The following is a 21,946-nucleotide window of genomic DNA, read 5'->3' on the forward strand; positions in this document are numbered from 1 at the left end:
TATTGGATATGAAGACAATCAGCTCTTTTCTCCTGTTCTGCAGTTTTATTCCATCCCCTCTCCCCCACAATGATTGTTTGGGGCACAGCAACATTGTGTGGCCAGTTTGCATATAGCAACCTAAACAATAAATCCCTCCTCTGCCTTCCTACCCCTCATCTGAAACAAAGGGGCTCTTTCTGGTGATGTTTTCCCACACTAGATTTTACACGATTAAATATTTAAAACCTTGGCACTCATGCAGAGCCTGAACTGCAATCAGTATGACCACTGGCACTGCCATGCTCTACCCTGGGCTGAATGAGCGTGTGTGTGTGTGTGGGTGTGTGTGTGTGTGTATTACCCTAAAGTGTCCCAGACTTAGTGAGGAAAAGCATGCACATGCACCCCGAAAGGACACTCGGTACAAAAGCTCTGGTGACAAAAGCCTGCTTGGGCTTCTGAAACGTACAGTTTATTTTCTCTAGGCAGACGGAAGAGGTGCTGTGTTCTACGTGTGAGGAATGCTTTCATCTTTAAATGGGAACCAGCTTTACAATAAACCCACAAAGTTATTTAAGGACCCAGTTTCTCTGACCATGTGCGGAATGCCCTGTCCTGAAGGATGTTGTCTTTCACACACATGTGTGCATTTCCAATAAAATTAATGGGGGGAATGTAAAGCCATTGACTATTCAGTTATTTTCTGGCTTTACAGGTGACTGGCAACATTAACATCCTTTAACAGGGTGGTTCAACTTCAGGAACGAACAGGAAGGATGTGCAGTGGGTTTCCCTTTTCAAATAAAGTGTGGCCTGAAACTTAATCAGTGGCTAAGAGGTTCTGGCCACTGGGGGTGCATTGCATTACATGCTCCCCTTCTTCAGTAATCCCTTAAGGGAATAGCCTTAATCTCTGTCACCAATGCAACACCATTGCCAATATTAGAAACTGTGATTGGGATAGAAAACCACATTTCTACACATCCCATTGATACAGAAATTGGAGAACATAAAACTTAACCTCCTATGAATCAAAGTAAAGGAATTACTTGCCAGTGCTATTGCAACACATCCCGAATAACAATGGACCAGGAACATCTTCAAGAGGAACTTCCTGGGTTCCATTTGTGCATAGTGTAACTGCATTTGTGCATAGTGTAACTATCTAGTTAACGACACCAAAGGTACATCTGAGAGCCAGGGTGGTGTAGTGGTTAAGAGCAGGTGGGTTCTAATCTGGAGAGCTGGGTTTGATTCCCCGCTGAGGAAAAATTCATTCTTGTGCTTTAATCAGTCTGATTGCAAACATCAAAAGGCAGCCAAAAGCATGTTGAAGAGGTAGGTTAATCATTTGCTCTTTGATCTTGGCTGCACAGGTCACCAATCACCATGCATAACTCGTTCACCCTCAAGTTAAAATTAATGGCAGGCAGAGCAGGCAAAGGCAAGGGAGAAAGAAAAGACAGAGCCACTAGTCATGACACTGAAGCATTTGAAAGCTTGGCTGTTCATTTCTACTAATTTTGTAATTGATTAAGCTTTGCTAGGAATCACAGGTGTGTGTGCCTGCTGTCAAGCAACAGCTGACTTATAGTGACCCTGTAAGGTTTTCAAGGCAAGAGATATTCAGGTGATTTGCCACTGCCTGCCTCTTCGTGGGTGTAGTCGTGGCTAAGAGCAGCCAGCTCCAATCTGAAGAACAGGGTTCAATTCCATACCTTCACCTGAAGCCTGCTGGGTGGCTAGGGGCGAGTCACAGTTCTCTCAGAACTCTGTCCACGTGGAGGCAGGCAACGGCAAACCACTTTTGAACGTCTCTTGCCTTGAACACCCTATAGCAGGGGTCCCCAAACTATTGAGGGGTAAGTAAGGCCCCGTAAGAGGCATTTATCCATCGCCAGGCATGGCAGCAATGGCTGCTAGGGAGGAAAGAACCCAGGAAGATACCTGATCCTGGGTTAGATGGAATGCTTCATTGGGAAAGTTCTGCTTTTTTTTTTACAGGGGAAGGTATTCCACAGCCTCCCCAACAATATTTGGAGCTCACCCTGTACTTGACATACTTTGGTCACTGTTCTAAAAATAGACCATGACAGAAAGGCTGAAAGGTGAAATCAAACATTTTACAATCATTTGTGCATAGGAATTTGTTCATAGTTTTTTTTAGTCCGGCCCTCCAACAGTCTGAGGGACAGTGAACTGGCTCCCTGTTTAAAAAGTTTGGGGACCCCTGCCCTATAGGGTCACCCTAAGTCAGGTCTGACATGACGGCACTTTCCATCACATTACCAGGAGGACAGTCTTGGGAAGATCTTGGCCAACTGTACGGGGCCTGTGCTGAGCTTTTGCTCCTTCACTGTTGCATGTGTACAACCTGAAGCTTTTCTGGCAGCAGGGAGTGGGAGGGGCTAGAGACATCTTGGTGCCTGCTGCATAGGACAAAGGGTCTGTTCCTCTGCTGTAGATTTAGCATGGATATGGTCAGAAATATAGGCCCTATGTGGTGCTGACTGGCCTGGCCAGTGGATTCAGGACTAGTGAAGAATTGGAGATACATATTTTTTTTATCTAAGTTATATTTTTCTTCTTCTTTGCAAATTGCTATGACTCCCTAGTGGGGAGAAAAGCAGGATAGAAATGCCTAAATAAAAAACAAACTTTATGTATATTTTTGTGGGAAATGGTAGGTAACACAGGATATCTATGCAAAATAAAGGTAATCAAATATATATGGAAACTTGCATAGTTTTTAGGTAACAGATTGTAGGTCCTCATAGAATTTCCTCGTACCTTCCAAAACCCTCACCTCAAAACTTTATTATAGCCTCTTGAATACACAAAGTAAGTTCAGGATGTCTCCTCACATAACAGCCGATCTCCGTCATATCTGCTGAAAATGAAAGGTAGCCAAGAACTTGAACTCACCCCAAGATTCAGTTTAAAGAAACTGAAGTAAATTTAGTTTATTGTCCCGTTTTTATGCTATGACCAAAAGCAGCAGAGAGATCACAATAAGTTGAAACCAGAAAGCAAACAGGCCAAAGATTCCCAGGCCCTGAAAACCGCAAAGTCATGAGATCTGCTTACAGAGAAAAGGCAGCTATACCAACAGATTAGCAGCAGTGTTGCCAAACTGGGGCTGCATCTCTCTCCCTCTCACATGTAGGGCTTTTCTGCACAATTTACCCCTTATTTTCTTGGCAGTTGATTCACAAGCACTGGAATAGGTCTGGGCGTGGTTCTTTGAAACATCTGCCACCCCTCTGCGTTTTCTCAGTTGTGGAGTCAGTTTATTTTCTTTTGTATCTGCCTTAAATAATCAAGATTTTCAAGGGAGGGTGCTGTTGCTATCAGGAACATCACAACATCCCCCTTTATTTTTTGTGCATGTTTATATTGATATATTAATGTCATAACTGTATTTAAAAGGCACTAAAATAGTGATATAGGGTTGTGATGAGAGATTCGACAGGTTCTCTGAACCTCCAGTTTTCTTTTTTTTTTAAGTAAGTCACTAGTCTTCTCCCTCATGAATATATGCCTATTTTCCTATATCTTCATAAAGGAAGAAGCTTCAGGTGCAGGAACAAATTAAAGTTAAGAGATTTCAGAGGAGACACTTTAAGAACCTACCATTATACCAGCATATTGCTATTTTAGCATTTAAAAAACAAAAACACTTGTATCCAGGGCAGGAGAAAGAAGACAGAGTGGTTTGATGATAACCATGGACCAATCATTAAAAAGTGTGCTGGGGGTGGCTGGGAGTGGACAGAACAAACTGAACAAAAATAAACATTATGCACAAAGAAAAAGTTGACTCAAAACCTGCTTCTAGAAAAAGATTGTAGTCAAAGTGGTACCCCCCCCCCCAAAAAAAAACAGAAAAAGAAAACAAAACATATACACAAAAAAAAAGCAAACACTGAAGGCACAAAAAAGCATGCAGAAATCAGGGGGTAAACCAAACCAGTATACGGTCAGAATTGATGAAAAAACCCACGTGCAAAAGTCCATGCAGACATCATTTCGGGTCAGTTTCATATTATCCACCTCTAAATTTAAAGAGCAAACTTTCGTTCTAAGAGGCCATTAATTTCCTCATTGCACTAATGAAGCTAACTGGAAGATCAAGAATACAGCGATACAGCAGCATTCAGCAGCCTAACATGGAATCCTCCTCATTTTCTCAGTAACAAGAGGAAGACAATTTTTTCAACAAGCAAATTATAATTGAAACAGATTACAAAGAAGTCATTCACCTATCTGATGTGAGGAGACAGTTCCTTCCAATCCTAAATAGGGTTATCAACTCCTCTGCTCCCTCCAAGTATGAAGAAGCAACATATTTGTGTGTTGGGGGCGGGGACGGGGGGAATCTAAGATCACAGCATGGTGTAGGGGTTAAGAGCAGGTAGATTCTAATCTGGAGAAACGGGTTTGATTCCCCACTCCTGCACCTGAGTGGCAGAGGCTGATCTGGTGGACCAGATGTGTTTCTGCACTCCTACATTCCTGCTGGGTGACCTTGGGCTAGTCACAGTTCTCTCTCAGCCCCACCTACTTCACAAGGTGTCTGTTGTAGGGAGAGGAAGGGAAAGGAGCTTGTGGGCCACCTTGAGTCTCCTTACAGGAGGGAAAGGTAGGATATAAATCCACACCCTTCTTCTTATTCCTGATCCCAGTGGGCCAAAATCATTAGTTCATATCTTCCTCAGTACCAGTGGGTATTGTGATCAACAAATTGTGAGGATTTCTCAGATGTCAGTGCTCATATCAAATACAAAAGAATCCAATATCACAGGCAACCAGTTCTCAGCATGTAGAGTGGGTGAAGCAGGGTCAGGGAAGCAACTAATGGATACCTGATAAAAGAGAAAGACTATCTTCTGTAGAGAATGCAGTGGCTCTGAGAGAGAAAAATAAATCACTGCTACACAGCCATCTTACAAATCAGTTGGATTTTACTTGGAAAATACATCAATACAATCTGGCGTACTACCCAGGCTTCTTGTAGAAAGAGGTCAGATCTCAGGCGTGTGGAAAGGAACACGTTAAAAAAATAATAAAAAAGAACAATAATCCCTCCCCCACGTACAGATTAGTGTTCATTTGATCTTAGACTCTTGTGGACCACGACAGAAAATTCTGCTGTGCTGCCTATGGCCACTTGGCTCTATCCCTGCAGCGCTACCGTGATGCTGGGGGCCCTGTGGCTGCTACTTGGTTCCTAGAAGCTGCTTACGCTGCTGCTCCAAGAGAGCCTCCAGGTGGTCTGCCCTCTTCATGGCTGCCTGCAAAGAGAAGAGGACTTGGTTGGTTCACTGAGAGGGAAAGAGGGAGTTCAGTGTGGTCAGGTGGCAGCAGACAATGGTTGGAACAAGATGATCTGACACCTTTTAAGGATAGGGGTTATCAGAATTACTGGACACTGTCTAAAGGAGATATAACGGAAAGCAACACTTATTTCACAGTATTTGCAAAACTTCTACCTGTGTATATAGAACAGTAACTACTACTAGTAGTACTAATCAAAATTATTCTGATTTTGGAAAACCTGAAAGGCAGTCACCTCCCCCGACCCGGCAACTGGCCTCTACAAACAGTGCCGGCTGGTACCATTGAGATCACATTGGTCTCTGAATCCACTGCCTATGGTGCAAGGCTCTTCAGAGTTGATGCGCTCAGCGCCAGGGCTCTTTGGAGCCAATCCACTCAGTGCCCAGGGCTCATCGGGAGTCTTGCTGCTTGGAGCCAAGAATCTCTCAGCACCCAGAATTGGTCAGAACCGATCCGCTCAGAGCCAAGATTCATCAGAACCGATTACTCAGCGCCAAGGATTGTCGGGACTGTTGTGCTCAGTGCTGAGATGCCAGCCTGTTGTGTCCGCCTCCGACTATCACAGGGACTCTAATGGTGGATTTCCACCTTCCAGACCTGTCTCGAGGTTTTGATGGGGCAACTTGTGTTTTCACCCTTGAGTGATTCCAGTTGCAAGCTTTGGGTGCTGGGCTCAGGGTGCAGCTGCTGGAACTTCCGAGGGGAGGTGGGCTGGCTGGGAGGATAACTGACCTGCAACATTCGGAGACATTGCAGAGTCCTCCCCCCCCCCCCAACTGCTCCTCATCCTTGGGCAAGGGAAGGCAAGGATCAGCAGGTGGGTTCAACACCAGGCTTGGGAACTCTGCCACTGCTGCCACAGAGGGCAAGGAAGATGGAGGAGGGGAGGGTGTGTGGTACTGAAGTCCCTCCTTCTGAGTGAGAAAGGGAGGCTTTGGGTGGGGGAGTCTTGGGGCAATGTGGAGGGTGGAATGGGGAGGCTGATGCCCCCTTGGATGTCAAACTTGTGGCCCTCCAGATGGGTTCTGGTGCTGGCAGGGGATGATGGGAACTGTAGTCCATAACATCTGGAGGGCCACAAGTTTGACACCTATGCTCTGGTGGTTTTTAGTCCCTAGCAACACTCTGTCCCTATAAGGGTGGGCGCAGAGGTATATTTAAATTACATGCCTGAGTTAGTGATAGTGGCCTGATTTGTTTTCCTTCACAGCCTTGCAATGGGTTGTTTCCTTGGATTCCATGAATTAAAACCATCATTATTCACTCTGCTGGGTTTCTTTCTCCACGTTGAAAGTGATAAAAGACAAGGGGACTTTTAAGCCACTGAGAAGCTCACCTCATACTGCTTGCGAAGGCTGTTCACAGTCTCCTCTTTCTTCACAATGGCTGTCTTAACTCTGCGGAGAAGATGAAAGGAGGCTGAGAACCAGGGGCTTAAAGCTTACAGGTACCCTGCTGGGACAGAGAGCTCCTTCTTCTGCAAGAACAATGCCAGTTTCCCCTGGACCCTGCCCTGCAAGTTCTCTCTACTACATTTTTACATCGCACCCCTTCCAGGGGCAGCATTTGAAGATCTCTCTTCTTCTCCTATGTTATCCTAAAAAGACTCCAAAAGTAGATTAGGCTGAGAGTGCAAATAGCTGACTCACTCAATTAGCTTCTTGGCAGAACAGGGGATGTGAACCTGGATCCTCCCAGTCCCAGTTTCTAAGTTCTCAAAGGATATACGGCGGTCAGTTAAATCATACTAGTCTCTCGTTCAGTTTAGTGCTCAATCAATACAAAACAGAGTACTGAGATCCCACAGGAAAAAAAATCAAGCTAATGCAAGGTTTATTCCTGTTTATATGACTTCTGGGCCACTGACAATCACTTAAGATTCCTACCCATGGTGTGAGGGCAGCTACCACAGTGTGCAGGTCCATCTGTTTCCCACTTCCTGCCTTAAGTTAAAAAGGCATAGTCCATTTTTCTGTATCAAGTCTGAACTCCAGCCCAGCAGGTGCCAACAAACACTCACCTTTTATGCACCTCTTCCAGCTCTTCTTCTTTGTCCCGCGTGACTCTATCCAACTCCAAGCGTTGGCGGGCACGAAGCTCAGCCATCTCTGCTTTGAGTCGCTTATTCTCCTCTTCCGTGCCCACCAGCCGGTCAGCAAATTCCTGCCGGATAACCTCAGACAGGCTGCTGCGTTCCTGAACTAGCTGGTCCCTCACCTGTTAAGAGTATCCAGAAGCAGCGTACCTGAGAGAATGCAACTCTCATTCTGCCACACTCCAACTTCTGACCAATTTCATCCTTATGCTCATCTAATTCTAAAGGAAATGCCTGCATGCAGTTTTACTGCTGTACTCAGCAGTCTTAAGCTTTATCCAGAGACAAGAACTCATCCTCTCTGCATTCCGTACTATTGGGCTGTACATGGCCAGGCTTCTCCCCTATTCTCACAAAGCCTTTGGAGAGAGGACCTAACAGAGGAACTCACCTGAGCAGAAGAAAGCACTGGGAAGTCAACGCCCCCTTAACAGTGATGAACGCACCTTGCAGATATCCTCTGTCTCCTGTTCCTTCTGCCGCAGCAAACCCCGCAGATGGACAGCCTCGCCTTCGGCTTCAGACAGACGCCCTTTCAGTTCATTGCAGCGCTCCTGGAACTTGCGTTCTGACCTCTCCAGCTCCTGCAGTTCTGCTTCATATTTGTCACGTACTCTCTTGATTCTGAAGAGACAAATGGAAGACCTCACTAGCACACTGCTTGCACAGAGCCTGAGGGCGACTCCCAGAACTGCTGGTTACCTATCCCAGTAATCAGCTGATCACTCAAGGAAAGCAAGAAGGAAAATCAATGAGGTACACTGACAGTGCAATCCTAAGCAGTGTTAAACCCTTTTAAGCCTATTGACATCGGTGGATTTAGAAGAGTGTAACTGTGCTTAGGTCAGCACTGCAAAAGTCCCCTGCAGGCATATGAAGGAAATTTTAACCTAGCAGAAGCTACTACTAACTCAGAGCCGCAAATGTTCGAGAACCCGGGCAATCTCATCTGTGACAAAACGTGAAGATATATGGCCAGATGTACAACTACTTCTTACTGGATGTACTGCAATCATGGCATTAGGTTTACCAAAAGACTGCACATCATATGGATAAACAGAGCAGGTTAGATGGACTGAACAAAAAAAAAAAGCAGGAAGCACCTTGGGAGTAAAGCTGGGGCCTTTGCAATGACCTCCGTCCTCAACTTAATGGTACCTTACCGGTTCTCGGTGGCTCGTTCACACTCCTCCTTGGCAGATGACATGTCAGCCTCTAGCCGCTGGATGACTAATTCAATCTCTTTGTCCCTCTCCTTTCGCACTTCCTCCCTCAGCTCTCGCTCTCTGGTGTGCAACCAGGCCTCCTGGAGAGAATAGTAAGAGAGATTTCAACTTCAACAGCCTTTATTGGCATAATAATACAATTCTATCAACAGAGAATTCAGTCACCAAACAGGTAATGAAAATAAAATTATGAATAAATATCAGTACACAAATTGAAAGCTAAAACAAGGGGGAGAGGGGGAGAAAGGAAATAGGCAAGTTAATCCTTGGATCTCTGGATTATACATAGGTCAAGAAATCTGGCTACTGGATCTGTTACCTCGCTGCTGGTGTTATCTAATAAAAATATGATCTTCTGCAAATCGGATGCATGCTCTTTTTTTGCTAACAGCGGAGATAGCCATTTTGTTCTAGGTGCCATAAAGAGGGGACAGTATAATAAAATATGTACTATAGAGTCTGGACAGTCCCCATTACATGCACAAAGCCTTTGCTGATAGGGAGTTTTGGCAAACCTTCCTGATAGCACAGCTGATGGGAGAGCATTACAGTGGGCCAGTATCACTGCTCTACGAGACCTAGGCGGGATTAATTGACAGACTTGTTAAATACTATCCAAGCAACCAGGAGAGAAGCAGAAAGGTAAAAGCTAAAAAACTACCTCCTTCTTCAGGTAATTGGCTTCCCAGGCCTGCTTCTCTATCTCTAGCTGCACCTTCAGGGCCTGGACTTCTGCCTTAAGGAAGGAAAAGAAAGACAGTGAGTGGAAGAAGTAGTCCCACTGTCTCCCTCCAACCCGCAATACATTAAACCTGGTAGAGTCTACATATTAAGATCCTGGGCCACTAAGAGCAGCACATGTGGCCACTGTGATTACCAAACTGAAGCTCAGGAAGGGCTGAAGAACAGTGTTTTTCCCAATAGGAAGAATAAAACAACAAAAGGTCACGCCAACTTTCTTCATAGCGAGGATTGTGAATCGAAGAGAGGACAGCACTGGCCTTTAGCAACCGAGACCCACAATGGTAGAGGTCGGGCTGGAGACAGACAATAGATTTTTTTCCAGAGTTGACAATGATATGAGAGTGATAATTCACATCACCCTTTTCAGGCAGTACAAAAACTAGTTTGACCAGAAATTATAGTGGAACAAAGAAATTATTACTGTGTTTCCCTGAACATTTCAGGATTTTTGGAGGATGCTTAAAATATAAGCCCTCCTCCAAAAATAAGCCCTACCGGTAATTACAGATCACAATCGCAGACAATGCCATTTGCTCCCTGCCAATGAGGATGTAGCTTGTGTCACACGTGACGGGGGAAGCAACGGGTTGCCAAGAGCCCACCTTAATGAATTGTGAAGGTACTGTATTTCCCCACAAATAAGCCCTACCCCGAAAATAAGCCCTAATACATCTTTTGGTGCAAAAATTACTATAAGACCCTGTCTTATTTTGGGGGAAACACGGTATAAAGTGCTTCTATCATAGCACCACTTAAACACTAGTTTTTGTATCCAGTCTCAGCCTCGGTTTTCAAGGCCTTGTTTTCCATAACATGTGGAACCTGTGACCAGGGTGAATGAGAACTATCCAGAATGGTGTGGTGCTTAGTCCACTTACTGCCAAAATGATCATAATGTAAGCAACATTGATTAAGGGGGGGGAGGGGGGATGATTTTTTGCTGATCTATATTATGCAGAAGTCAATTGGCTGGGGAAAATTGGCCTGCTTCCCTTCTTGTGCTGCATCCCATTTCTCCTATGCAAAGCAGTTCAAGTTCAACAGCCTAGATGAGGGGGACAGCACAAGGCTGTGTTACTGAGTCCTCCTGAATAATGAGGAACTTCATTAGGGTCTTTTGATTAGCAAGAATTGCACAGGCATTTAAAACGAGAGTGCCCCCAGCATCAGTAACCAGTGTGATCAATTATACAGCATACACAAGATAGCCCTCAAAAACCAGCAGACGTTTCTGGGGTTCTAGGATAACACAGACCTGATGGCGTCGCTCCTGCTCCTCTCTCCCCTTCTCGTACTCCTCCTTCAATGCTCTGGTGACGACAGAGCTGTTTTCTTCCAGCTGCTGCCGCAATTCCTCCAGCTCCGCTCTCTGCCTGTGGAACAGAGGTCAGTACTATAAAACCAACAGCTATCTAGTTGGCAAGATAATCCTGAGACAGATCAGACTTCACCTTTCTGGAGAAATGAGAAATCAGAGTTTCAGCCTGCTCCTAGCTAAAGCCAGCATGGTGTAGTGGTTAACAGCAGGTAGATTCTAATCTGGAGAACCGGGTTTGATTCCCCACTCCTCCACCTGAGTGGCAGAGGCTTATCTGGTGAACCACATGTTTTCCCACATTCCTGCTGGGTGACCCTGGGCTAGTCACAGTTCTTCAGAACTCTCTCAGCCCCATCTACCTCACAAGGTGTCTGTTGTGGAGAGAAGAAGGAAAAGGAGCTTGTAAGCCACCTTAAGTCTCCTTACAGGAGAGAAAGATGGGGTATAAATCCAGACTCCTCCTCCTCCTCTTCTTCTTCTAATCTCCCAGAACATGCAACTTGCAAAGGGCTAAAAGGAGAATACTACTGCCCAACAAAATTGGCCAACGTTTGCTAATGTCTGCAACAAATAAACAAAAATAGAAGACACAAATTCTCCAGCTTAGTTATGATTTCCACTATAGCTGGAACAAACTGCTCCAATCTCACCTGGCATATTAACCACCAAGTAGGGGACAGTATGCTCTAGGCACAGAATCTAACTACATGAAACCACTGGGAGAGGCCATCTAGAGATTGAAAGTCATGTCTGTGCACCAATGACACAAGACTATACTTTGCCTTCAGCAAACAGTGGATGTTTGAACAGGTACCTGGGAGGTGGAAAATGGTTTAAATTAGGGTCAATAAACTGATACTCAATCCAGACAGGATTGAGGGACTATCAGTTGATAATATAGCCAACTGGGGAGCAAGGAATCCACCTGCTCTAGATGAGGTTGTCCCAAAGGAGCAGGTTGAAGCTTGGAAGGGGTACTGAATATTCACCTGCAGATAGACATTCAGTCATCATCTGTGGGACATGCCCCTTTGCAACAGCTTTGGCTGGTCCACCAACAGGAAGCCTTCATTAAAAATCAAGCTCTCACCAGTTATCCATACTTTAAATCACAGTTAGGTTAATTATCACTATGCACTCTATGTGGGGTGTCTCTGAAGACAATTTGGATACACCAGATCACCAAATACGCAGCATCAAAACTGTGTAGATTATTGGGGTAACATATCTTGCCAATGCTGGCTCTTAATTTCTAGATACAAAGCACTGGTTCTGATTTTTGAAGTCCTTAGTCTGGAAGTATGGTATTTTTAAAAACTGTCAGATGTGATATGAACTTGCCTAGCAGTTGATCTCTTCTTCAGATACCTTCTTTTTAGACAGCTTCTATTTGCTATCGTGCAATGCTTGTATTTAATTGGGAGGAGGGGTTCTATTTTATTCACTGGGTTTTTAATGTTTGGTTTTAAAGAAACAGGGTTGTTTTTATGCTATTTCTGGCGGGTAGAGTAAGGGCTGTCATGCCATACCAACCTCAAGGAGATGCTCACAGCAAGGCAGATTAGTCCTCCTTCGAAAGATTATATGCCCCCACTCCCCAGCAGTTGTGTTTTTTTAATTATTATTATTATTTATTAAATTTAGTATACCGCCCCATCCCCGAAGGGTTCTGGGCGGTTTACAACAAAACAACAACAATAATACAATAAAACCAACACATAACTTAAATAAATACATTAAAATCTAATACAGATAAAACCTAAATTATATGTGGCGCCCCAGAGCCCTTCTGCCTCCTCTGCACGAGGGAGGGCCGACTTATAGAGAATTATCACAATGAAAATCGACTATGGATGGCATAAAAAAAAGAATGTTGCAGCCCGGGGAAGCCCAGAGGGACAGTCTCAGAGACCAGCTCCCCCAAAGGCCTGGTGGGACAGCTCTGTTTTACAGGCCCTGCGCAACTTATGGAGGTCCCGCAGGGACCGAATAGCTAGAGGAAGAGCGCTCCACCAGGCTGGGACCAGGGCAGTAAAAGCCCTGGCCTGGGTGGAGGCCACTCGTATCATTGAATTACTGGCTGTGCCTTAGCCTCATCTAAGATAGCACTGGACTTTCTTTAGTACCCAGTCAAACGTGTGAGCTCTCCCCACTGGGCTTGTCTCAGTCAGCAGGTGTGAGGCCAGTCAGTGGGTCCCGTTGGGGTGGCCGATCAGGCTATTCCCTTTTAAAATTAGTTTCATGCTGCTGCTTTTATGTTACTAGTTTCATTTTTCATAGTTCTGTTATTTAATTGTGGTAAGTACCTCACATTAGCAAACACACGTAGGGCAAGGGATGGTCTTGATAATACTTGCTCGAGAGTTTTGTACATTGAACGGCAACATGTGGGCAAACCCTCTAACTGTGCCCCACCAGCTTCCAAACCCAGCAGGCCTTCCCTCACCTGGCTGCCTGCTGGTTAAGCCTCTCTTTTTCCTCAGTCACTTCACTGTAGAGCCGACGCCGCTGTTGCTGCAAAGCTACTTCCTCCTGCTCCAGCTGCTTCTCATACCTGTGTAGAAGGACTCTTTTAGAGACAGCCTTACCAAGCCAATACTTGACGTGAACGCATTTGTTTCCCCTAGACGGTAGCCTAACAGCTTCCTCTTTTGCAGGAAATGTAAAGGAGGTAACAAAAGGCCATTAAAAGAACCCAGCTTTGGAGCTAAACACAAAAGGAAGACGCTAGGCTTGACTGAGGAAAGCTGCAGAAAGGCAAGAAGCCCCCTAGAGAAGACCATGAGGTTGCCTTGAGTGAAGGCTCAGCAAGAACACCAGAAGGTAAGGGCAGCTGCGCGAGCTATTTTATAGAAAAGTCCCACCCATGTCCTGCCTGCCCCCCACTGAACCTTCCTTGGAGCATTTTGCAAGATCCCTGTGCTCGCCCTTTAAGGGAGAACACCACAACACTGCCTCTAGAAGGATTTTTAAAACAGTTTCCAATGTGTTCGTGGTGTGTTTTCCGAGCTGTGTGGCCGTGCCCTTGTTTCTAACGTTTCACCTGCATCTGTGGCTGGCATCTTCAGAGGTGTTACACACTGTGTAAACATTAGGAACAAGATCTACCAGACCATGGCCACACAGCCTGGAAAACTGACAACAACCAGTCGAATCCAGCCGTGAAAGCCTTCGACAATACAATTTCCAGTGTGTATATGTTATTTTGTCATGGCCTTAAAAGATCAGTGGCATATGGACGGCTTTCACCAAGGTGAGCAACTAATAGACGAAGACCTGATCCATGCCCAGTCTTTTGAACCAGACTAACAACCACAAAGGGAGATGTCTGCAGGACTGTTGTCTCCTCCAGTAAACTGCAATGGCTCCTCTTCAACTGTGAGGTGCACACAATGCAAAAGCTGCCTGTTCACTGTCATCATGCTGGTTTCTTTACCTCACACCTGTCCCACTGACATGCTAGATTCATTTTATTCTGACTGCTTCCACATTGGATTGCCTTGCTAGCGCCCCCCTCTCTCTCAGCATTGCTACAACTGCCTTTTCCCACTTCCCCATCCCTTCCAAGCAATCCCCGGCCCTTCATACCGTTGCCTCGCCAGCTCTCGCTCTCGTTGCCCCTGCTCCTCCTTCTCATGCTCCAGCATCTCCTTCAGCTCCTCCGCCTGCCGTACGTAGCGCTGGGCTGCCCGCTCGTCTGACTGTAATAGTTCCGCCTCATGCAGGGCTTTCAGCTTTTTGATTTCCTGCTTGTGCTTAGCGATGAGTTTCTGAATCTCAGGTTCCAGACCTGGAGGAAAAAATGAGGATGACAATCTGGCGAAGATGACAGTGTATGAAAGTGTTGAAGAGTCCCCTTCCCTCCCACTCCACCCCATACTTCCCCCATACTGTCTTGTTTTACCTTTGCACCAAGTTCTCACAGATATATAGTAACTGGCAAGCTCTGGATGACTTGGTGAACGAGAGACTTGCGCACTGTAAGTATGGATATAAGAGTTCTTGCATATCTAACCAAGTCTACTCTTGATCCTCCTTGATCTGAGATTGCCAATGGCTTAGCAGACCAGATGTTCGGGAGCAGCAGCAGCAGCAGCAGCAGCAGGCCATTGCTTTCACATCCTGCATGTGAGCTCCCAAAGGCATCTGGTGGGCCACTGCGAGTAGCAGAGTGCTGGGCTAGATGGACTCTGGTCTGATCCAGCAGGCTCTTTCTTATGTTCTTATGTTCTTGTTTCCATCCTGCATGTGAGCTCCCAAAGGCACCTGGTGGGTCACTGCGAGTAGCAGAGTGCTGGACTAGATGGACTCTGGTCTGATCCAGCAGGCTCTTTCTTATGTTCTTGTTTCCAAGCAAAACACTACCAACACTTTGATGGAAACGGAACACTGAGGAACAGTCTGACCTGTGATCCCAAGAGCACAATGCAAAGGCACAGTGATCACCCAGTACTCCACAAAAAGGAAGATCATTGGGAAACCCCTGCGGACTGTCCTCATTTTAAAGGGCTCCAACTGCACCATACAGTTGATTGAGTGCTAGAAGAGGGATTAAACTGACCCATCCACAAGTGATTTCCTTTGCTGTGCTGATTCCCTATGGAAAAGGAACCTGTTGGTGACAAGAGGGCAACAGCAAGAATGCCTCACTATACCTTTAACAGTAATCTCTTTGATTTTCTTGGTTTTCTCATCAATCCATTTCTCTCGACGGATCTTCTCTGTGGCACTCATGAGCTCCTTCAGCCTCTTTATTTCCTGTGTGGGAAAGGCAAAGTCATTAGATAATAGCAATGTGATATAACGAAGCTGCCTGAGAAATCATGACATGCGCCTTACACAGGTGGAGAAAGTGGCAGGTACGCTACTTTTAGCAGTGATTTTTACTGCTTATTCTAGTACAAACTTGTACTGCAAAGAGGATGTTTAAAGAACTTTCCTTTCACTGCTGTATCAGAAATTCATACACCAACAGAATTAGTTAACTTGCTGCAAGTGTATTTAAGGGCAGGGGTACGACCATGAGAGAAGTAAACACACAGAATTTATTCCAATGAAGAATAATCCCACTGTTTTCTTTTTAGTAAAGAGTTCAGAATGAGAGGTGTGAAATGTTTCAAGGACCTAATGCCAGATTCTGCAGGGAGATGTTGTAAATTGAAGTCCTCAAAACGTCTTCATATTCTAAACCTCAAAGTTCGCTGAAAACATTTTCTGCTAGATATTATTCATTCCTTGTACTTTATTACCCCAGATGTCTGTCTGAATTTAGCTTCACGTGTGGTGTCTAGTGTAAGTAAGACAAAGTCCATTTTTATTTTGTTCAAGCTGTATATGTTTTGTTCTGCTGAAAAACAATGTGCTAGAACAGTGGTGGTGAACCTTTGGCACTCCAGATGTTATGGACTACAATTCCCATCAGCCCCTTCCAACATGCTAGAACAGTGGTGGTGAACCTTTGGCACTCCAGATGTTATGGACTAATTCCCATCAGCCTTCCAACGTAGTGGCCATGCTGGAAGAGGCTGATGAGATCCTGATATCTGGAGATGCCATAAGGTTAAGCTCATCCACCAGAACTATGCTACCATCCAAGCACTAAGCTTTTACCCACCGCGTGTGATTGTTTTGTTGACTCAGGGGTCTGCAACCTGTGGTTCTCCAGATGCTCATGGACTACAATTCCCATCAGCCCCTGCCAGCATGGCCAATTGGCCATGCTGGGAGGAGCTGATAAGGATTTGTATTCCATAATGAAGCATCCTGGAAACTTTTGACTTTTGGTGATCGCGAAGAAACAGTATTAGCATTAATCAGTGACATGAGAGCCTTTTAAAATCCCATTAATTTAACTGAAAAAATTAAACATGTGCTTGAATATCTCCCACTGAATCCACGGGCCTTAGAAGGGCTCATCCCTAGATGGATGGTTATGTAATTATCTATTGACACAACGACCCTGTGAGATAGTGACTTGGGCTGGGGACAGCCAATAGCATTGAAGAAGAGAAGTTTGACAGGCACTGTATTGAAAATGAAGCAAAGTCCAACATGAGCAGCCTTTCCTCTTTCACGCCTTTCTGAAAACAAGCATCATCCCAGCCTTCCCCAAGCCTATCCAAAGAACATTATGGATGAGTGAGGGTATTATGGATTGTTGACTGGGTTGCTTCGTTAATGGTTCTACCAAAAGGCGATATAGCACCCTCTTTCCCATCAGCAGTAGCAGAATACCTACAGGAGGCACAAAACTTCTCTGCATCAAGCCACCGTTCCTTTCCAGTTCTGCCTCTATCCTTGAAGAATGGACAGACCGAGCATCAATCCTTGTGCCTACAGATTTAGGCCAGGGAGATGAAAGGGACAGAGGCTGAAGCCAAAGAACATGTACAGAAAAGGTTTACCTCACAGAGGGGGCCCAGAGTGCGCCAGACCTAGAGAGAAAGAGGGAGAGATGAGAGACAGAGGGAAATGGAAAGGTGTGCTGGAAGAGTGGAACGAAGAGGTAGCTGGAGCCGAAACCAGGGGCTTCTGAGGTGATACCTTGAAGGCATCCTATATCTGAAAGTGTCAAGAACCAAAGCTGCGGAGCTACTGTATCTGTTCAAGCACCAGTAAGCCTCTTGTTGGGAAAGGATGTGCCATATAGCAAGAAAAAGGAAAGAAGCCTATTTAGATTGCGCTGCTTTAACTGATGCAAAACCTTTAGAAGATGGACCCTTTCTCTTCAATTTTCTTCCACGGGTTCTGAAGCCACAACAATTGCCACGACTACTTTGCAATGCTGTTAGCATTTTAGAAAGAATCTAAGCGTGGGATCTAAGCATTCCTTCTTTAATTCTACAGCTCACCTTTCACAAATTTCTACAGGCCTCTGCAAGCACTAATACAAGGTTGATAAGTCACAAGAGAAGGACTGGGCCAGTTGCTAGCTCCAATGCTGTGGAGGATTACCTACCTTTTTACGTACTTTTATAGGCAAAAAAAGCACAAAGAAAGCCAACCTGGTGGGTCTTAAGTCTATTTCTAAGACCACCCAACTGTTCAAGCATGTTGCAAAAGAATGAATAGCAGAGGGATGATTCTGCAGAATATGCTTACTGGCGTGAGAATAACAACACATCCATTATTTAGATATACACCTTTATTCTCACATAGAATGGTCAGTGTAATGTTTTCCTGATAGACACTGACACAAACTCATATTATTCAGTGTCATACACAAAGTCTAACTTGCATTAGCCTTAGGCAATGTGCTGTATTCCATTAAGTCTAAGCAGCTGTCTAAAGACAGGGAAAAGGAAAACTAGCCCAGGGCCTAGCCAGTTTTGCCCACTCAGTCAAGACATTTCAGTAGGAACTAACAGATCCACTGTGACAGTTTTATAAAGCCAGGGTTGTTCAGTGAACACAGTGTTGGGAGTAAGAGAGCTAGGCTGGAATCCCCGTTTTTCCTGGGAGGTTCTCTAGCCAATCTGGTGCTACTTATTCGCTCTAACCTACTTCGCAGGGTTGTTGTGGCAAAACTGAGGAGGAAAAATATTTTTGTAAGCTTCTTTGGGCGAACAGTGCAGAGAAACCTTGGGTATAAATATCTGAAATAAATATCCTCTAGTCCAGGCCTAGCAAAAACCTGCACATTTTGTCATTGCTGTTGGGCTACACATTTCTGAAGAGGGATCTACGTTCTACTAACAGATCTGCAGTTGTAGATGATTTACTGCTTTATTCCTAGGAATGTATCTTATTTCAGGAAAAAAAAGATATCTCCCCAACACAGGAACTTGGAAGCCATTCTATTTACTAAAGAATAAGCACGGGATTCCAGAATGCATCATCCTGCAGCATGTCTCACAGTCAGCATTTGTACCACCACCAATACCCCATCATAATCAGTACAAAGCACCTGACATAGGAGGAAAATACGTGGATGGATATAGCTGAAATTTTCCACTCAGGCCACCTATTCCCCCAAGTACAACATACGAAAGAAGCCTCTACATGGGATTCTTTTTATGAAAATCAGCACTTAACAGGCCCACCCCCTTCCAATTTCATTTTGCAGTTTCACGGTATGTTTTGACTGGACAGGATGAAGCTCTCTGGAAGGCACTCAGGAATGGTTTCCTGTGTCCTCCATTCTCTCTCCAAACTGAAACTATCCAAACCAGCAAAAGTTGTAGAGCCTCTAGATAAACAAAGGTGAAGGAGGAGTAATCCTTTTGCTCATTTGCCTCACCAGTTCATGTTGCTCCTGCATCTGGGCAATTTTCTTGGTATATTTCTGATCCACTTGCTTCAGCTCAGCCAATACCGCTTCACATTTCTCACTCAGAACCTTCTTGTCATCAATCAGCTGCAGAGGTGGTTCAAAGAATACAAAGGCAGATTATGCCTATTTACTGAATTCAGTGTAATACCACACTAACTAGTCATCAGAGAATAAACGCTCTCAGGTTGCCATCTTATCCAGGGGGTGAATGGGAGCAGAGGCCCTCATTCCGCCACCCTAGTCAAACACTGCACCTTGAACTGGTCTGTTAAAGCTTTATTCTAAATGAATACGAGAGACTGTTGGTAAGCTTTTAATGCAAGGAATTCTAGGAAGTGGACGGCAAACAGAAGGGAATGTGACAGAAAAACTGTTTAGCCTTCCCAGGCCCCACTTACAAAAGGAAGGGGGGAGGGTTACCTGGTCAATGAAAGCCAAGTGCCGCTGGATAGCTGCCTCATACTGCTCCCGCTGCAGTGCTAATTGGCGACTCAGCTCCTTCTCTGTCTCTTTGACATGCCGAACAGTCAGCTCCCGCTGCTGAGCCTGCCAGGGCAGGGAGCAATTACCAGGCTATATTAACAACAGCTAAAAGCCTAGCTGTGTAGAGCCAGTCAAATTAAACCCCAAAAGAGGGGAGAGAGAACAGAGAAACACATGGTGATGCTCATGGCTACATCTGCCTTTACAAAGCAAATGGCAAAAGTATGGACTGGCAAGGCAGGGAGAATTCTTGGGCTGTACGGGATTTAAACTCAAGCACCTGCCCACATAATACACCTCATGATAAACTTTCCCTCTTCTCTAGCACATGCAGACTGCCCAGGAATTAGGCTCGAATCACCCACCAATGCTGTTTGCAGCAATGTGATGGCTTTCTTTTTCTCTTCTACTTCCAGCTTCAGCCGCATGATGGAGCTGGTGACTTCTGTGGCAACAGCCGAGGCCTGTTCCAGATGAGCCAGCTCTTCTTCTGACAGTAGCCCCTGATAGGATGGCACAACCAGAAAGGGACAGCATTAGAAACAAAGGGCATTACTTTCTCTGCCAGCAATCTTGCTAACCAGGGAATTGAAATCTTTCCTGGAACCAGCTGGAGTCTTGGTGGACGAAGATTTCCTTTCTCCGCCATGAGCTGAAGTCAAAATCCTAAGGAGCATTATCTCTTAAAGTACATCTTCTAAAACGATTCAACCCATATTTTACTGGCTGCAAACTCTTGGGGACAGTTTGGAATACTACCTACGGAGGAATTGCTTAAGTGGAGTCTCCTTCTTTAGAGTTTTAAACAGAGGCTGGATGGCCATCTGTCAGGAGTGCTTTGATTATGTGTTCCTGCATGGCAGGGGGTTGGACTTGATGGCCTTTTGGGGCGAAGGTGGTGGCCCGAACCTTTTCGAGACCACTTATTGACATCCACCGAAAGAGGTACCAAACCCGACGAATTTGAAATCCTAGATACTGGAGGTTTTAGTTCAGAAAAAAAAATGGTTGGCTCCCTCTTCCTCCGCCCCACCCGCTTGAGCAGGGGCCAGCCCGCTCTAGCCTCCAGCAAATCCCACACGCACCGCTCTGTGCCTCTCTAGCATCTCTGCCTCCTCTGCCCCCACCCCCACCCCGGGCAGCAGCCACTCGGAGCACAGGCACCAGGCCCGCCAGCCGAGTCCTCCCTGCACACTGCAGTGCATGCACGTTGAGCTCAGTGGCCCAGGCCAGCCTAGATGCGTGCGTGATATTGTTATTGTGATTTTCACTGCCAGCCCCCCCACGAGCGCTCCACGGCTGTGTCTGCGGCGTTGCCCACAGAGAGGAGCTCTGAGTGCCACCTCTGAATTTTCGTTGCCATAGGTTTATAGCCGTGTCCCCACTTTGTGCTTTAGGGTCTCTTCAAACTCTATGATTCTATGATTCTTTCTTCCTAGGCTAGGGCATATTTAGTTATCCCAGGCTTCCCCCACTCCCCACAAAAAAAATCATATGCTGAAAAGATGAGGTCAGTCATTTATAGAAGAAGCTAACAGAGCAGCCAGTCCTTCTCTAGTATGAATTCCGAACTTTCAAATCCGATTCTCTTTTTTTGCTCCCACATATTCCCTGCTCAATGCATTCCCTGCAAGTTGACCATCCCCAACGTTACTGCAAGTCAAGCCGATCACTTAGGACTCGCCTCTCGCTGTGAAGCAGAGGCGGCAGATCTGGGCCGTTCCTGTTCAGATTTCTCCATTTCATCCAAGAAGCTAATAATGCTCTGAAGTTTGGCCTCCGACAGTAATGTTCCTTCCTCAGGGATTCCTGGAGAAAAGTTCAGTTTCCCAAACTTCTCCAGGTTGTCAGCAGTGAGAGAATTTGAATCGGCCTCCTGCATTGGAGAGAAAAAAAACCCAGGCATCTATGTTGAAAACTTGGAAAACAAAGGCAAGGCGGATCAGAAAGACTTCTCATGGACTGGGGGCAGATAAGATCGCTGTGAATAAAAGCTTGTCTGTATGCCCGCTTTTCCCAAGAGAACCATTCCCAAGCTCACTTTGAATCAGATACTAAATTATGTTTGGTGAAGGAAAGGAACACCTGGATAGGGGAAGGACTCTTTCCTCAGATCTGTTTCTCTTTGAGATGTTTAAAGAAACCATCACAATGGGACTGGAATTCACAATTCATAGTAAACCTGTTTTAACCAGAAAGCAATGAAACACAGTCAGTAAGGGCAATGGGCTGTGTGTCTCACCAGGGCCAGATCTAGGGGCACCGGGGGGGGGGGGGGGCGCAGCTACCCATGGAGCAGGAAGAAGGGAAGCTCCAAGCTGATGTGTGTGCCACAACCTTGCACTCAGGAGTGCACAGCAGATAGGGCAGCAATTTTCGTACTGTGATCTCCCAAGCACTGGCAGCTGTACAGAAATGCTTGCAAACTGCTGCTCTTCTGGAGGCTCCATGCTGCCTCAGAAGGCTCTGCCATACATGCATCTGAG

At 45.5% G+C, this 21,946-nt stretch overlaps 1 protein-coding gene across 9 annotated transcripts in view; it reads right to left on the reverse strand.

Moving 5' to 3' along the window:
• Positions 1 to 4,928: 4,928 nt before the first annotated feature.
• CEP131 (centrosomal protein 131) overlaps positions 4,929 to 21,946 on the reverse strand; it is a 40,299-nt gene continuing 23,281 nt past the window's right edge. For 4 of the 9 annotated variants that reach the window (XM_048489989.1, XM_048489986.1, XM_048489985.1 and 1 more), the window contains exons 14-28: positions 21,145 to 21,336; positions 19,826 to 19,963; positions 19,398 to 19,523; positions 18,945 to 19,061; positions 17,110 to 17,139; positions 15,361 to 15,463; positions 14,294 to 14,495; positions 13,152 to 13,259; positions 10,643 to 10,760; positions 9,305 to 9,379; positions 8,581 to 8,723; positions 7,864 to 8,041; positions 7,343 to 7,539; positions 6,659 to 6,719; positions 4,929 to 5,276 (exon numbers count right to left, since the gene is read on the reverse strand). In XM_048489989.1, the coding sequence (XP_048345946.1) occupies positions 5,202 to 5,276; positions 6,659 to 6,719; positions 7,343 to 7,539; positions 7,864 to 8,041; positions 8,581 to 8,723; positions 9,305 to 9,379; positions 10,643 to 10,760; positions 13,152 to 13,259; positions 14,294 to 14,495; positions 15,361 to 15,463; positions 17,110 to 17,139; positions 18,945 to 19,061; positions 19,398 to 19,523; positions 19,826 to 19,963; positions 21,145 to 21,336 (1,863 nt within the window). In that variant the 3' untranslated portion in view covers positions 4,929 to 5,201. The remainder of the gene's footprint in view (positions 5,277 to 6,658; positions 6,720 to 7,342; positions 7,540 to 7,863; positions 8,042 to 8,580; positions 8,724 to 9,304; positions 9,380 to 10,642; positions 10,761 to 13,151; positions 13,260 to 14,293; positions 14,496 to 15,360; positions 15,464 to 17,109; positions 17,140 to 18,944; positions 19,062 to 19,397; positions 19,524 to 19,825; positions 19,964 to 21,144; positions 21,337 to 21,946) is intronic. The other 5 variants (XM_048489994.1, XM_048489991.1, XM_048489990.1 and 2 more) reach the window with 3 other exon arrangements.

Source organism: Sphaerodactylus townsendi, linkage group LG03 (genome assembly GCF_021028975.2).
Source record: "Sphaerodactylus townsendi isolate TG3544 linkage group LG03, MPM_Stown_v2.3, whole genome shotgun sequence".
Classification (NCBI taxonomy): Eukaryota; Metazoa; Chordata; class Lepidosauria; order Squamata; family Sphaerodactylidae; genus Sphaerodactylus; species Sphaerodactylus townsendi.